The sequence below is a fragment of the Pediculus humanus genome, genomic scaffold (assembly GCF_000006295.1).
Source record: "Pediculus humanus corporis 1103172107737 genomic scaffold, whole genome shotgun sequence".
Taxonomy (NCBI): Eukaryota; Metazoa; Arthropoda; class Insecta; order Psocodea; family Pediculidae; genus Pediculus; species Pediculus humanus.
Window position 1 is genome coordinate 451,297 of NW_002987340.1, and position 17,097 is coordinate 468,393.

General features: G+C 25.3%; 3 protein-coding genes across 3 annotated transcripts; 2 read left to right on the forward strand and 1 right to left on the reverse strand.

Moving 5' to 3' along the window:
* Positions 1-1,361: 1,361 nt before the first annotated feature.
* Phum_PHUM332960 (tetraspanin-18, putative) lies at positions 1,362-5,064 on the forward strand (the record flags this gene model as incomplete). The annotated part of the gene is made up of 6 exons (XM_002427562.1): positions 1,362-1,427; positions 1,539-1,631; positions 2,910-3,044; positions 4,372-4,554; positions 4,645-4,830; positions 4,921-5,064. 6 exons carry the CDS (start codon positions 1,362-1,364, stop codon positions 5,062-5,064), a joined length of 807 nt encoding a protein of 268 aa, XP_002427607.1.
* A 1,125-nt stretch (positions 5,065-6,189) lies between these two features.
* Positions 6,190-9,464, reverse strand: Phum_PHUM332970 (uncharacterized protein; the record flags this gene model as incomplete). The annotated part of the gene is made up of 7 exons (XM_002427563.1): positions 6,190-6,586; positions 7,068-7,167; positions 7,263-7,446; positions 7,522-7,766; positions 8,295-8,483; positions 8,559-8,765; positions 9,296-9,464. 7 exons carry the CDS (start codon positions 9,462-9,464, stop codon positions 6,190-6,192), a joined length of 1,491 nt encoding a protein of 496 aa, XP_002427608.1.
* A 2,376-nt stretch (positions 9,465-11,840) lies between these two features.
* On the forward strand, positions 11,841-12,707 carry Phum_PHUM332980 (protein twist, putative; the record flags this gene model as incomplete). Its single annotated transcript, XM_002427564.1, has 2 exons — positions 11,841-12,351; positions 12,373-12,707. The coding sequence occupies 2 exons, from the start codon at positions 11,841-11,843 to the stop codon at positions 12,705-12,707; spliced, it is 846 nt and encodes a 281-aa protein (XP_002427609.1).
* Between the last annotated feature and the right edge of the window lie 4,390 nt (positions 12,708-17,097).

Consider the following 17,097-nt stretch of genomic DNA (forward strand, 5'->3'; position numbering starts at 1 on the left):
AATAAGATTATTGGTTTCTCTGATATTTATTCTCCGTTATAGTTTATATTAATCGAATTTATCGTCCTTGGTTTTTATATGAAAGAAGAAATAATCGTTAATAATTATTTAAACTGAGAAAAAAGTCGTTTTTAAAGGTAGAGGTCAATTTAAAAAAAATTTTTCATTTATAACTAATAATAAAATAAAATAAAATTGTTGTTCGTGTTCTGCTTAATTAAACATTAAATAATTTAATTATCAATTTAATTTAATTTTAATTATTATTATTATAATTACGTTTATCGTTTTGTACCTAGGTTTCATAAATACATTAGGTAATTTTTTTTTCTTTACACGATCTGTTTGTCACAAGAATACATTGCAATCCTGTTAGGTATTTGATTTCTTAATCGCATATTGTACAGTCACTCATTAATAAAACTTCCTTTTTTTCATAGGTTCATACGGTATTATTATTATTATTATTATTATTATTATTAAGTAAATCCAACTTGTAATTTACCCAAAAAAAAAAAAAAAAAAAAAAAGAGAAAATTATTTCGTAACGTTTGAAAAACAATAATTTTTTTTTACAATTCAGAAGAAGTTCAAGTGTATATAATAAAATTTTTTTTTTTTACTTTCATCGTTATTTCTCGTCTTGGAACAAACCTAATATCCTGTTAAATAAGGTATTTTATGCATGAAAAGTTCATTCACTTCTTTGGCTTTATAAATTTTTCTTAGTAGAAAGGAATGGAAATATAAAAACAATTTGTGTTTGGACCGTTTTAAAAAAAAAGTAAAAATTTTTTTTTTGTACAGGTATTGGTGAAACGCGCGTATTTTTGGCTTTAGGTTCGTGTTCGAACTCATTCATTTACACAAAGTACTACCTACTTATATTATCTATCAATTATTATTATTTTATTATTATTATTATTATTTTATTTAATATGTTTTTATTGTTGTTAAGTTATAAAAATGTGACAAATAACATGTGTGTGTGTGCATAAAAGTTATGAAACGTAGTTAATAAATAAAGTTATGAAATTAATTAATCCAGATTTAAATAAATATTTATAAAAAAAAAAAATTTTTTTTTTTTTTTCACATTTCACAATTTTTGTTTTTATGTTTTCATAACACTGTTTTATGTTTGTGTTCAAATTGTTTGTTTTGTTTTGTTTTTTGTAATTCCTAAAGAAAAACAAAACAAAAAGAGTGCCTGTTTAAATGATGAATTTTTTCTTTTTTTATTCCATCATTGAAAATTTCTTTAGTGAAAATTTTTTTTTTACATTATTATTATTATTATTATTATTATTTACAGATGTTAATTTTTATGTGATTTTCGAGAGGCTCCTAGTAGTAGTACCATGTCTGTAGACTGTGGAGCTTGTTGCGCCAAATACTTATTGTGTTTGTTCAATTTTGTTTTTTTTGTAAGTTTGACCTGGTTTTTTTTTTTTTTTTTTTATAATTAAAATTTATTGTTTTATTTATTTTAATGTATTTTTTATGTTTTTTTTTTTTTTTTTTTTTATATCAATCAGATTGCTGGAAGTGTAGTTTTAAGTATTGGAATATGGATAGCTGCTGATAAATCATCATTTATCGAAGCAACAAAAATAATCGAAAGCACGGATGTAGTTGACGGGGTAAGTTATTGTTAATATACTTAAATTTTTACAACGTTTCATTACAATCTCAATTGTAATAATAATAATAATAATTATTATTATTAATATTCCGTGTATGAAATTTTTAACAAATGCGGCGGGAATGGTTTATTACCGAAATAAAAATCTACCACATTCATATTAATTAATCGTATCCTTTACTCTTGCTTTCCTTTGCCTACAAACAATCGCATTCAACTTTTCTTTTTACACATATATATTTTTGAAAAATAATTAGTATTATTATTATTATTATTATGTTTTTTTTTTCTTTAAATGAATGAAATCGATTTTTTAATTTTTGAAAAAATTTTCCAAATTATTATTTATTATAATATTTTGACGCATGGACGTTAAAACGACGAATAAAATGAATTTTTTTTTTTTTTTTCTCATTGTCATTGATTGAATATTAGGTTACCATCGTATTATATTATTGTCGAATAGTCATTTGTTCATTTATGATACATAATAATAATGATGATGATGATGATGATAATGAACCGTTTTACGTTGTGTGTGTGTGTGGCAAGTTTTTTTTTTCTTCCAATTCTTTCTTTGCTGCTGTCAATCTCTGTTCTACATTTTATTATTATTATTAATTTTAATATAAATATAATTACATACATATCACAATCCAATCGTAATAATAATGATAATAATATTATTAAAACGACATTTACAGTAAAAAATTATTATATTTCAAGTAAGAGTTTATTACAGGTCAAAGATTTTATCCGTCTAATGGTTTTAATAATATATACAATGTGTATAGGGATTGAAAAAAAAAATTATTTAATAATTGTTCGTTCACGTGTGTCAATATATCCACAAAGCGTTTGTTAAATATTCATGTTTTCCTGATAATGTTTTGTTTAAATAAAATGTTGTTTTGCTGCTTGTAACATTCGTTAAAAAGTTTTTAAATTTAAATTTAAACTGTTTGAAAAGTATTTTTTTCAATGATTTTTCATTAAGAGAAAAAAATGTCTTCCATACGATAGATAATGAAACAAGATGATTGACAGCGGAAGTAGTTATTTAGGTGAACGATTTCCGTTAGGAAAACCTAATTATTAAACTCGTGTTTTTCCTATTCAGGTGATTTATATTGGAAAATTTTAAATGAATTCGCATTTGTGACATATATTTAAATTATTATTATTATTATCGCTATTATTTAATTGTTTTGAATGATGATTAAAATTTAAAATTTCAAAAAAAAAAAAAAAAATTTTTTTTTAGTTATCACAATTTACTCAGCCGAATGTAATACATCAAGTGGCGTATATGCTCATTGCATCCGGTGCATTCATATTCATTATAAGTTTTTTGGGATATTGTGGAGCTATTAAAGAATCCAGATGCCTTCTCTCATGCGTGAGTACCATTTATAATATTATTAATTTAAGTTTTATTATATTAAAAAGGAAAGAAAAGTCAAATTGATGATTGCAACGGGGGGAATCCCAATTAAAAGAAATTTTTTTTTTTTTTAAGTCATTGTGTCATAATGAGCGACGCTCGTTCAATTTTAACCGTAAAACGTTTCGTATAAATTTAAATGATAATGTTTTGTTGTTGTTTTTTTGTAAATTTGCGTAATGAATCGAATACCGTAAGGTTGACTCGAAACAAGTTTTTATAAAATTCAATGCTAAAAAAATAATAATAATAATAAAAATAATAAAATATTTAAATGAATAAATAAAACAAGGGCGACAAGCGGTAATTTTTTTTTAAAGATGTTTTTCACGTTGTCCTTTTTTATTTATATTTGACGTAAGAAGAACAAAATTGTGAAAGGAATGGGTGGGGGAAAAAAAAAAAAAAAAAAAAAAACATTGATCGTCTGCTGGGAAAAAAAAAAAAAAAAAACAATAATTTTGTTTTATTCGGGGCGGTTATCTAATTTTTAAAATAATAACAAAAAAAAAAATAATTTTTTAAATTAATAAATTATGACCAAAATAAAAAGCGAGTACATAATATGGACGTTGAAAAATTTAAAAAAAAAAATCGGCCCAACCTCTCAGGAAATATTAAAAACGGTTTCAAAAAGATTAGGTTTAAAAACGGGAATGATAAAACCATTTGTGGAAAGGGCTCTCAACAGGTGTATCGTTTTCGGTGAAATCAGAAAGGAAGGAGGTCGTTTCCGATTGCAACCTCTCGAAGCTTATACCAATTACTTTGAAAATGAAAAGAATAGGAAAATAATGATAAGCGAGAAAAAAATTCGGGTTAAAAAATCGAAAAAACTTAAAATTAATAATAAAAATAATAATAAAAATAATATTAGTAACATTAATAATAATAATAATAAACGTAATCGTCGTGTCAAGAATGTAAAAAAATGTAATAAAAATAATTTTTCAAAAAAAAAAAATACTAATAATAAAAATAATAATAAAAAGAAAAAAAATGGAGCGTCAGTGAAAGCGAAATCGTGACCTTTGTACATAAATATATATAAATAAATAAATAAATAAATGTGTTTAACCAAAATTATATTTAAGTTAATAACAAATGATAATGAATTTTGGCTTGTTAAATTTTTATTATATTATTACTCAAGGTGTGTGTGTGCGTGTGCGTGCACGTGCGAACGATGCGAAATAATGGATTTTTTTAAATATATATATATATATATATATATATATATATATATATATATATATAATAAAAAAATTGATTTTGATTTCAGTACGGCATCGCACTTATTATTATTCTAGTCGTAGAATTGACTGCTGGAGGGTTAGTTCTCGGTTACAGAGATAAAGCAGAGGAAAAAGTAAGGGAGGTTTTCAAATCGACAATAACAAAATATTACACAACAACGGAAAAGGGTGACGGAGTGACGCTCTTTTGGAATCAAATGATGGTTCAGGTACGAACAAAAACAGTCTCTTTATTATTTTTTTTTTTTTCCAACACCTCCTAAATGTTTTAATTCACGTAAGGGGAAAAAAAATTTCAGTTAAAATGTTGTGGAGTTGACAACTTTCACGATTTTGAAAGTTCAAAATTTCGTACGGAAGGAAATAAGACGGTGCCAGAATCTTGTTGCGTACTCGTTGGTGATAAAAACGACGTTAATAAATTAACACCAAAAGACCCCAGGTGTCCTTATAGGCCATCCGAAGCCAATTCTTATTACATGACGGTATTTTGAAATTGATTTTTTATTTCATATCAGAAAATAAATTAATTAATTTCGTATTAATGCTCTTTTTCCTCCCCGCTTATATTTCAGGGTTGCTATAAAACATTTATAAATTTATTATTAGATCACGCCAACATTGCCATCGCTGTCGGTATTGGTCTTGGACTCGTACAACTATTAGGAATTTTCCTTGCGTTTTGCCTTTGTAAATCTATTGACAGATATTTTAAATAAATTATTCTATACAACAAAAAAAACTAAAACTAAAGTGAAGGTTGTGTTAAATAAAAAGGAAAAAAAAAATATAAATACGCCAAGTATTTTTTATATTACTTTAAACACATATTCATGTTGTAAATAATTTAAGTGCGCGTTTAAATAAATGTGTGAATTGTTTAATTAATTCAATTTTTTGTATTCGTTTTAAATATATATACATAAATATATATTTATAATATAAATCTATAATTCGAAAACGATTTTTTTATATATATATATTATTATTATTATTTTTTTTTTGTAAAAAGAATTAAAAGTTTCAATTTATATATGTATGAATGAATTAAATTAAAATCAATAATTTTTATATTAAATTTATTTATTTATAATTGATCAATTTAATTGTTTAATTTTACAAATTTTTTATTTATACGCAAAGGTAACAACTGAGATCGGGGGGGGGGGAGGGGAGGGGAGATATCAATAAAAAAAAAAACTTAATAAATAATATTTAAAATGATATATTATCACTCTTGTGTGCGTGTGTGCGCGTGTTTAATTTAATACTGGAAAAAGAGCGAGGAAAAAAAATTTAAAACTTTTTTTTTTTATTTTTATTTTTGTTTAACGCTTATTTCCTCATCAGTTGTGTCCGTTGTATCATCCGTGTCACTAGAATAAGATGCATCTTTTTCACTGTCTGATTCTTCTGTCGATTTCTAAAAATTAAAATAATTTTTTTTATTAGGAAAATGGGAAATGATATCGAGAAAAAAAAAATTTGTTTTTACTTACCTCGGTCGAAAGTCGTTTAATGTCTTTGCAATTGTTCATGGCTCTTTGTAAAAATTTTATCGTTTCAGAATTTATTTCTTCTTGGATCTAAAAAAAAAAATGTGAAAATTTAAATTTAAAACAAATTTAAATAAGTTTAAAAAATTTTTTTGGGTGTGTAAATACCTGAGATTGCGATGACGTATTTGTTGTTGTGACGTAAGAATTTGTTTTGTCACCGTGACGAAATAATGAAAAACGTTTTTGAATTGTTCCTTCCGGTTTTTTTTTATCTGAAAAAAAAAAAAATTAAATTTAAATTTTTTTTTTTTTTGTTTTTCCAGATGTTAAACGTTATAGTTACAATTAACCTTTTTTTAAATCAGATTCCAGTCGTTTAACGTTTCCTTCTCCAGTTCTACGATCCTGTAATTTTTCACGTTGATTTTCATTTTTATTTTTTTTCCCTTTACCTTCTTTATTCGATGGTTTCATCCAAAGAGTTTTCAATTCATTTTTCCCTTCTTTACTACTCGATAATCCGAAAAAAAATTTTGATTTTTTCGAATCTATTTTTTCCGGGGTCTGTTTAGTATTAGTAGTAGTGATTTTTTTAGTTTTGTTAAATGAATTATTATGTAATTTCCATACGGGTTCTAAAACTGAACTCGTTTTTGTTTTTGGTAGAGGATTAACGTTGAAACTAATAACTGAAGGATAATCTCCCTGTCCGCCACCTTTTATCAATTTCTTTTTATCACCGCTAAAACATATTATTATTATTATTATGAGGAGTGTGTGTTGTGTGCGTGCGGGGGGGAAGGAATTGTTAATAATTACCTGAATAATGATAATTCTTTATCTTTTTTAAATAAATTTTTATTTTTAGTATTTTTATATGTAGTAGCAAAAAAATTTTTCACTGAAGTCAAACTATTACTTCCAAAATCGAAAAAACCTTTATCGCTTAATATTGATAATTCATCGACTGAATTGAATTTTATATCATCTTTTTCAGGTACTGGTTCAGGATTTTTAAAAAATCTAAAAAATTCAAATTTATCAAATATGTTTTAGGCAGAAAAATTTGTTCGATGGTTTTTTTTTAAAACAATACTCACTTAATTAAAAATTCAAAATTTAAATTATCAGGTTTTTTTTTTTCAACTTTTTTAGGTACGCAAACGGGTTTTTTCTTTTTGTTGACAATACAATAATAAATTAATAAAAAAAATACGCAAGACCAAATGGCTATTAATATAAAAACTCCTGCGAAAAAATAATTTGGTTTATTATCATAAAATTCTTCTTCATTTTCTCCAACGTCACGAATTTTATCTTTTCCTGTAGGAAGGGAAAATTGTCAACAAAAAATTATTTAAACGGAATAGAATTATTTGAATAGATATTTTTAAAAAATTTCAGGGGAATGTGTATACCTGAGGATTTACTTTTCTTGTCATCATTTTCAAATTCTAGTCCTTTCCAAAAAATATATCTTATATCGTGAGAAGCAACTTCTTTTATCGGAGGTTCACTTCCTAATTTTTTTATCGTGGCAAGGATTCGGTAAATCCCACCGAAAGCAGGATACCATTGCTCATCATACAAATGAGAAAAAACCTGTTTAACAAAAAATTAATAATAAAATTTTGCACGTTTCCCCCCTCCCCCCGTCCCGTTGAATTTTTCACTTACGTGATCGTTCATCCAAGAATAAAAAGCCGAATTAAAACTTTTTATATCTTTCGAAGCAGATTCTTTACTCATTAGACATTTTATTACTGCAATATAATAACGTTCTAAAATAAATGCAGATTCTCGATCTTGAATATTTCTTAGGGGTCTAGTTTTAAATGGTATTGCGATGGTATGAAGAGTTCTGCAATTTTCCAAAACAGGAAGTGGAATAACCATCTTATTGCTCACCTCTTTTGGTACTTCTAACATGTGTACATAAATATATAATAATTTTATTTAACAAAAACACAAAATAATAATAACAATCAAGGGAAATTTTTCTATACCTGAGTTTATTTTTAATTGTTTACAATCCACATCTTTTTTACATCTCATAGTTATATTATTATTATTATTATCATTATTTAAACTTTTGACTTTTCTTTTTTTCGTCTTGTAAATTTTTTTTTTTTCTCTTTTAAAATTTTGTTTTAGAAAAAAATCATCGTTTATCCTTTGAACTTCATCATTAAAATGATTTGAATGTAAATTTACACTATCTTTTTTTTTATATAAATTTTTCAAACGAAATAATTTAAGTTTTTTTTTTTTAACATCTTCTTCATGACTACCATTTGTTACATTGACGACGTGAAAATTAGTCGTTTCGCTTTTTTTTACTTTAAAATAAAAATAAATAAATTTTTACGTTAAAAAGAAAGGAAGGAATGGGGTGGGGGGAAGGGGGGAAGAGGGAGGAGGTGAGGAATAATAAATGGTTTCAAGTTTACCAATGGTATATAACTGATCACAAGATGATGATTCGTCTTCTGTATCTCCAAAAACTAACGGTTTCGCATTAAATTTATTTTTAATAAATTTTTGAGGTTTTGCCCAACCGAACCCATTAGTTTTTAAAAAATATCTTATGTCGTCATAAAGTCGAAATAATTTTTTTGCGTCTGAATACTTGACTTGCCCTGAAAAAAAAAAAATTTTTTTTGGTTATAACTGAGATATAAGGAAAATATTCAAGTAGGAAAAATCTATATCACCTGTGTAATAGGCTTTTTTTGTTAGAGGCAATGCGTAGCTTCTTAAATATCCTCCGAGAGCATCTGACAAAGCTAAAAGCATCAAATTTTGTATTTTTCCATAAGTAGAAACACTGATGACTTCATAACAAGATTTAAAATAATCTAAGAGAGTGACAACAGCATCTGGTTTACTGAAATCAATGCAATCCGGATCGGGAAGTACATCTGGAAATTCAATAACGGTGAGTAAAAAAAATTTTTTATTAAAAATATATTCTTTTTAAAACTTTTACAAAGTAATTAATGTAATGTACGTTATTAATAAAATGTCTACTTATTCAAATATTCTGTATGACACCATGATCAGAAAAAAAAAAAGAGTACATTGAATGTCTAACACATGCTAAAAAGAATGTTTTTGGAATAAATGAATTAAATCTGTAGGAACTTTATTGAAATCAAAACTTGACTGTAAACTGAAATATTATACATGCTGAAAATAGCCATGCTCACAAGAAATAATTTAGGCTCTGTTTAAAAAAAAAAATTAGATAACTGGATGCAGTTAATGCATTAAATTAATTTAAATTGTATTATGTTTACATACTCAAGTTTTAAATTAGTTTTTGAAATATGGAAAATAAATATTGTTTATTGAGTCAAATATGTTTAATAATTGTAATAATAGTAATTGATAATTTAAAGAATAATAATAATAATAATAATAATAATAATAAAAGTAAACAACAACCCACCTTGCATTATGTATCTGGCTCTAAGTAAAGCTTTGTCACTTTCACTCCAACACTTTTTAACGATATCCGTCGTTGTAAAAAGAACAGTACCCACTTGTATACAATTCAATGATACAATATTAACTACATAGTAAAATACGATGGTAGAAATCCAAAAACTTATTCGCATATTTGGCTCTCATTTTGCTATGTATATATCATTGTTTACCAAATGCGCGCCCTCAGCCAAGATCGTTCGACGTCATAAAACAATGCAAGAAAGCGGTGGAGTGAGTTGAAACATTTTCTTATCTGGATTACTGAAAATGTAAGTTTTTAATTAATTTTAATTATTTTAACGATTATTTTGTGAATATATTAATTCAAAAATGTTATATCGTATTAAAAAAGAAAGATGTAATTGTAATTAGCGATTTAAATTGATGATAAACGTTAAATTTTTAAATAATTATATTTTGACTACGGTGTTCTATGGCGGTTTTAAGAATTTTTACTGTCAAATATGAAATTTTTTATTAAAATTACAATTAAATAAATTATATGAGATTATGTAAAATTGAAAATGAACGATTCGCGATGTATCATTAAAAACATTATTGTTATATTTAAAAAAAAAAGGTTTTTTGTGAAAATTAATAAGTAAAATTTAGATTTTATTATATTTTTTGGGTAAATTTTTTTTTTTTTTGTTAAAACGACAAAAGGTTTTAATTTCATCCCTTTAGGGAATATATATATTTTCTGGCAATATTGAAATCTAATCTGCTATTAGTCAATTCATGAATAGGTATATTTATACTCATTCCTGCAAGCCTCTTGCGTGCCAGTTAATTGTATTACAAATTTTTTTTTTTTTTTAAACAAAAAAATAACAAATATTACTACATTTGATTTTTTTTTTCTTCCGCCACGACGCTTCTATTGTCCTTTGCAGACACAGGTAATTACCGTTCTCAGACTCTTTCATTTTATTTATGTTCTTTGAGATTGATTCTAAAGGAAAGCCATCATTTTACTCTCTTTTGTTTAATTATTCTTTTTGTTGCACTCTTATTGACTCCATCTTTTTCAAACAGGTATATCTAATAATAATAATAATAATAATTTTTTATTAAAATTTAAAATGACATTTCCGTTTTATAATTTTATTGTTTAGTGTGTGTGTGTGTGTCTCTCTCTCTTTTTTTACTTTTATTATACTTTTCTATCTTATTAATTTCATTAATTTTTCTTTTTCTTTTATTGATTCATTTTTAGTTTTACATTGGTTTTGCCTTATTTATTTATAAAAAATCTAATCAGTTATAATTAACATAATCATTAAAATTATTTTGAGAATAGTGTTTTTTTTTAGATTAACAAACAAAACAAAAACCTTTTAATTATAGTATTAGGGTGAACAAAAAAATGTTAGAAAAAATATATAAAAAGTAATTTTAATTCTTACAATGGTGCATAAAAAAAAAAAGGTAATTTACTAGTTAAGATGCTGTTGAAAGATTCACCTGACAAATGTCACATTTTCAAATGATTTTTTTTTTTATTTTACCCCCTGGTGTAAAAACAAACCGTTGAATTCTTTTTTTTGTGGACTACAAAACGTTTTTTTAACATTTATTGGCTACCAAAAAAAAAAAAATATTTGCGATCCAGACTACAATCGATGACAGTTAAGGGTAACAAAAACAAATAAAAAGGTTTCACGTGCGACTTACAACACTTTTTTCAATTCTTTGTGATGTTATCAACAAATAGAAAATTTTTTTTTAAATAAAATTTTACTGGTCCATAACTTAACAAAAACAAAAGGCTTCACTTGTCAATTATTTAAACTTAACGATAAAAATCATTTTTTATTTTATTTTATTTTAAACAATTATTTGTCGAAATAAAAATTACAACCTATGTAAATTTTTAGTTTTGTGCAAATAATTTGTCGTCAGGTTTATGAAAACTAATTGGGAAAAACTTTTCTTTTTTTATTTTATTGCATACCTTATTTATTTATTTATTTAAATGTATAAAATGTCACATTAAAATTTATATTGTTTTTTTTTTCTAAATCGGTATAAAGTTTTTAAAAAAAATTATTATTATTTTTCTCGTAAATATTTTTTAAACAAAAGTAATTAATAATAATAATAATAATAATAATAATAATAATAATAATAATAATAATAATAATAAGAAGAAGAAGAAGAAGAAGAAGAAGAAGAATTCATTCAAAAAAAAGAAAAAATTATATATATTTTTTTTTTTTGCTTAATTTAAAAAAAAACCGAAATTTCTCCCCCCACTAAAAAAATCATCCCCATTAAAAAAAAAAAAAAAATGATAGCTCGAACTCGCATAAAAGAACCAAAGGTTTTTCAGGTAGTCAAACGTATTCCTGATTCGGGAGCTCATTGGCGTGAGTGTTGGCTGGTATTGTTGAGTTTGGGTTTTTGTTTCGTAAAATTTTATCGATACCGGGTACTTTTTTTTTGTTACGTAACCGTTAATGTTCGACAAAGTTTTTTTTTTTTTTTTTTTTTTGTGATAACTAATGGCGGTTGCAACTGAAATTTTTCACGGATTAAGAACTGTTATGAATTTGAGCAGTGAATGTTTAGAACCATCTTCTCCAAGAAGTCCGTTATATAGTTTTTATCAAACACATTCTCCGCAAAATGCATCGCAAACGATAAAAAATTTCGATCAACAAATGAATTATAAATATTTGGAAAGTTCTCCGGATCAATGTCATTTATCATCATCATCATCGGAAAGTTTTCGTTCGATAAGTCCAAATTCTGATTTTAGCACCGAACAAGAATTTACACGTAAAAATTTGAGCAACAGCGGGAACGACAGCAGACATTATGGAGTTTTACGTTCGTCCGAATCTTTAATTTTCGATGATGTTTTTCAATACGCAAAACATAATCAAAGAAAATTTGAAAATTATTCGACAGCCGTAACGAAAAATACAATTTTTAACGAAACGGAGGCTAAGGATAAATTAATAGTTGATAATTACGTGAGAACAAGACAGCGTAAAATAAAAAAAAATAAAGGTAGAGAAAAAAAAAATGAAGGGAAGTTTTATGAATTCGATGATGAAAATACAAACAGCAGCACGAATAGTTACGGCGAAGAAGAAAGGGAATTTGCCGATGAATACGACGAAGAATTTTTTAAAAAATCAGGAAGAAAAAAAAATTCGCAAAAACTCATAAGTCCATCGATATTAAAGAAAAGAAGATTGGCTGCCAATGCTAGAGAAAGAAGAAGAATGGAAAATTTAAATAAAGCTTTTGATAGATTGAGAACTCATCTTCCATCTTTAGGTAGCGACAGACAATTGTCAAAATATGAAACATTACAAATGGCGCAAACTTATATAAGTGCATTATGTGATTTGTTACAATAAAAAAAAAAAAAAAAATTTCTTTTCTTTTCTTTTTTTTTGTATCTGTATTTCTTAAACCTTTCATTTTTTTTTTTTTTTTGTATTATAATTATTTGTTACATTTTTTTTTAATTTTTTAAATATATGTAAATATTAATAAATTTTTTTTGTTCGTTTTAATTTACAGGAAAAAATAAGAAAATTAATTATTTAACCTTTTTATTTTATTTTACCTATAATAATTTTCTCATTGATTCCTCGCATTGTGTGTTGTAAAAAAAAAAATTATTATTATTATTATTATTATTATTAAATTAGTGTAATGTCAGAATGTAATATAAATTTTCTTCACGTGGGAAAACTATTAAAAAAAAAATAAACAACAAGATGGCATTTAATTCGGACATTAGCCTTTTCCTTTTTTAAAGATGAGATTTTATTATTATATTGGGTCTCACACTATGTGGAAAAATCAAAGGAAAATTTCAGGTATACATATATATCCAAATAAATTCGAGCTTAATTGAGCTTCGTGGGAATAAAATATATATGAATGAAAGAGTTGACTCACATTTTCTTGACCTTGATAATAATAATAATAATAATAATAATAACGTGTGAACCTTCATCATGTTCTAATTAGAAACATGATTTCTTGACTTGCGTCAGGTCAAACGAAAAAAAAAAAAAAAAAAAATAGCCCGAGGCACCGGGGGAGAGGGTGTGACAGAACAAAATCTGGGAGCGGAAGTTGTTGTACAAACGATCTCATTCAGTCCTCCTTCTTCCTTTTTTTTAAAAAAAAAAAAAAATTTTCTCAATTACTTTTTGTAAATTTTATACGTTAATTATGATACGATCGATATTTTAAAATTATTATTATTATTATTATTTTTTTAACGGTTGAATTTTTGTTTTAGAAAAAAAAATTATATAAAATTTATTTTTTTTAAACGATTTCATCCTTAATTTTATATTGAATTTATGTGTGAAATTTTTTTTTTTTTTTTTGTAAAAAAAGACAATAAATAAACTCATGGGAATTTATAAAATGTCTTTAAATAAATATAAACATAAAATAAAAGAAACAACCCCCCACCCCGCTTTAGGGTTTTATAAATTATAAAATAACATTTTTTTTTTCTTTTTTTTTTTTTCAGGTTTAATAAGGCTTCTTCCTCAAACTAGCGGAAATTAAAATCAAATTTTTTTGGCAAAAAAATGATTTATTTAGCACGGTGTAATTAATAGAAAATCAGAAAAGTACATTCATCAATTTCAAAAGGTATATGATACCAACAGGGTATTGAAAAACTAAGAGGAAAAATGATTCCTTTGCGGTAGATTTCTCTCTCTCAAAAAAAAAAAAAGGTCAGAGGACAGGTTCGCACCGCTGGATACTACACCTGAATTCATTCAACCTCCCACCCACCCGTTTTAAAGGACCGTCTCCATAATAAGTAAGTAAAAAAAAAAAAAAAATCAATCAAAAATTATTATTTTATTTTTTCGGAAACTTTTTTGCACGAATTTTTTTTTTTTTGTGATGATGATGATGATGATGATGATGATCGGTATTTTTTTTTTTTTATCTTGGGTCACGCTTTTCTAATTCACAATTATAAATTACAATCATTAGGATAAGTGTAAATGAGAGATTTTTTTTTTTTTTAAAGAAATGGTGACGGGATAAGGTTGCTATCTAATAATAATAATAATAATAACAAAAATACGTACACGCGATTCGGTTATTTGACATAAATCACAAAAGATGAGTCCAAACAAGGGTTGCCGCCAATGGGGGTTGATCCGCACGTTCTTTTTTTGTCATGCAATCATTAAATTCCCTAAAGAAAATCATTTTTTTTTTTTTTTTTTTTTTTGTAAGGAATCAAAATAATATTTTCGGGGCAAATATTTAAAAAAAAAAACTAATTGAATTTTATGGAGTAAAAAATGTGTCAAAGGTTAAATGATATTAAAAAAGAAAATCCCTCGAGTTATGTTTTTAATTTTTCTTCTGCAGTTTTACTAAAGTAACTAAAAATTTTCTTCCATGTTGTATTCTTATGCCGAACGATTTTAATAATTTAAAATTTCAAATTTATATATATATAAATAAGAGAGAGAGAGAGAGAGAGAGAGAGAAAAAAAAAACAAGATGGTAACAGATGGTTTAAAATGCGTTTTCCATTCGTACTACCTGATTTACTGTTTATAAGTACAATTAAATATTATCTAAATGGCCGATATATTAGTTAAATTACCTAATTTTTTTTTTTTTTTTTAAGGTTCACTTCTGTTTATTATTATTATTTCGATATTTATATATAAACCTACCTGAAAAAAAAAACAAAGATTCATTTCATTTTAAATTTAAAAAAAATTAAAATTGACAATAAATTCGAGATGGCAACCAATTCAAATAGTCGGCTCATTTTTTTTTTTTTTTGAATGAAAATGCTGCCATCAAATTTTTGACAATTTTACCCTCGAGGTAATAATAATAATAATAATAACGTCTCCGTGTATCGTTTTCAAAAGAGGGATGGATTGATCTTTAGTGAGTTTTTAGTGTAATTCAATCTCAAATAAAAAAAAAATAAATATCTTGTTAAAGGGAAAAACAAAACAAAAAAAATATTATTTATTGATTAATCACACTAAATCTCGTCAATCCTTATTAATGGCACGAGCACAATTTATTTAAAAAAAAAAAGAAAAACGTCAATAGAAATTTTCTTTTGTTCTCGGGTTAAACATGTTAAGAAGGTCAATTATGTAAATTTAACGAATATAATAATAATAATAATAATAATAATTTTGAAATCAAATTAAGATTTAAAAATGAATATTTATTGATTGATTGATTGATTGATTGATCGATCGATCTATTGATCACCCATCGGTTGAAAAATACAATACGTTTTTTTTTTTTTATATCGCGTAATTTAAGGGCTTTTTTTTTTTTTTACCGAAAACAATTATTTCCTTTTATTTAGAAAAATATAATAAAAGAAAGAGAGAGAGAGAGAGAGACTTAACGGGTTTAACAATGAATTTTATTTTTTTTTAAAATATAAGAAAGCACGCGATAAAAGTCCCTCAAGGGGCCCCATTCGTGTATTTTTTAAATATACTCGGCAGAAGCTTGCACGACTGCCCCGATTATAAATCAATCTTTATAAAAAAAACCCTTTTTAGGGCCCCAAAGGTGAACTTTTTTTTTTGTTTTTTAGTTCCTTTTTTGTGGTCCATCATCATTTATTACGTGGCGGAAATCGATCTAGAACGTACGTCACTCGAGCCAAAAGAACTAAATTTCTTTTTTTTTTTTTTTCGTTTTTGACAGAAAGGTTTTTTTTTTTGTTTTACATGCCATACTACGAGTATTTATTACTTTACCAATTTCCTGAAGTCTTTATTTTGTAGTGTGGTCGATTATATAGCCTTCCAGCAACGGTTTTTTTTTTTTGTATTTATGACGACCCTTTGGGTTGTTGTGGGCCACGTTCGTATTATCGTAAAAATTTACAAAGTAGACAATTATTATTATTATTTTCGTACATTGTATTTTTTTCTTTTTTTTTGAAAATTAACTTTGATAAACAATTAGTGTGTGTAATAATTACAGTGTAAATTTTTAAGAATTCGTTACAACTTTTATAATTTCAAAGAAACGGGTTATGTTATGAAATTTCTTATGAAAAATCTTCTTTCTTTAATTAGTTCGGCTTTACAAAACTTTTCCTCATAATTTTTTTTAATTGTTAGTTAAATTTTTCCCCCTCCCCCCCCTAATTACACCTGCACACGTGGCAAATATTACGTAAAACATATTTAAATAATAATAATAATAATAAGAAAACAATTATTATAGAGTAAAAATTTTTTAAATTTCCCATTTCCCCTCTCCTCCCTCTCGACACCAATAAAACCGTTAAAAATTTTTTTTTTTTCTCTCTCTCTTATTTAATCCAATTATATTTAATTCTAATAAAAGGTTTATGAAATTTGTTTCGAAAAAAAAAAAGGAATTTAGCACCAAAAAGAAAAACAAATAAAAAATTAAAGGTAGACATAAAATGGCGGCATAAATTTTGTAATGGTAGCAATAAATCATGAGCATTAAACATTGTTTTTAAACTTTTAAAAAGAAAGAACGATATGGAGGAATAAATATACGATTTAGGGTTTTTTTATATTTATTCGAATGTAACATTGAGAAAATATTAAATGCTTAGGTTTTCCATTATAATTAACATTGTGTAAAAAATTCTTTTTATATTTATTTTAACCTTAAAGGTGTTTATTGGCATTTAAAGCCGGTACCATTCGGAAAAGAGAGAGAAAGATATAGTTTTCACTCGAAAGGCGCCTGATAAACTACTACCTTATCGATAATAATAAC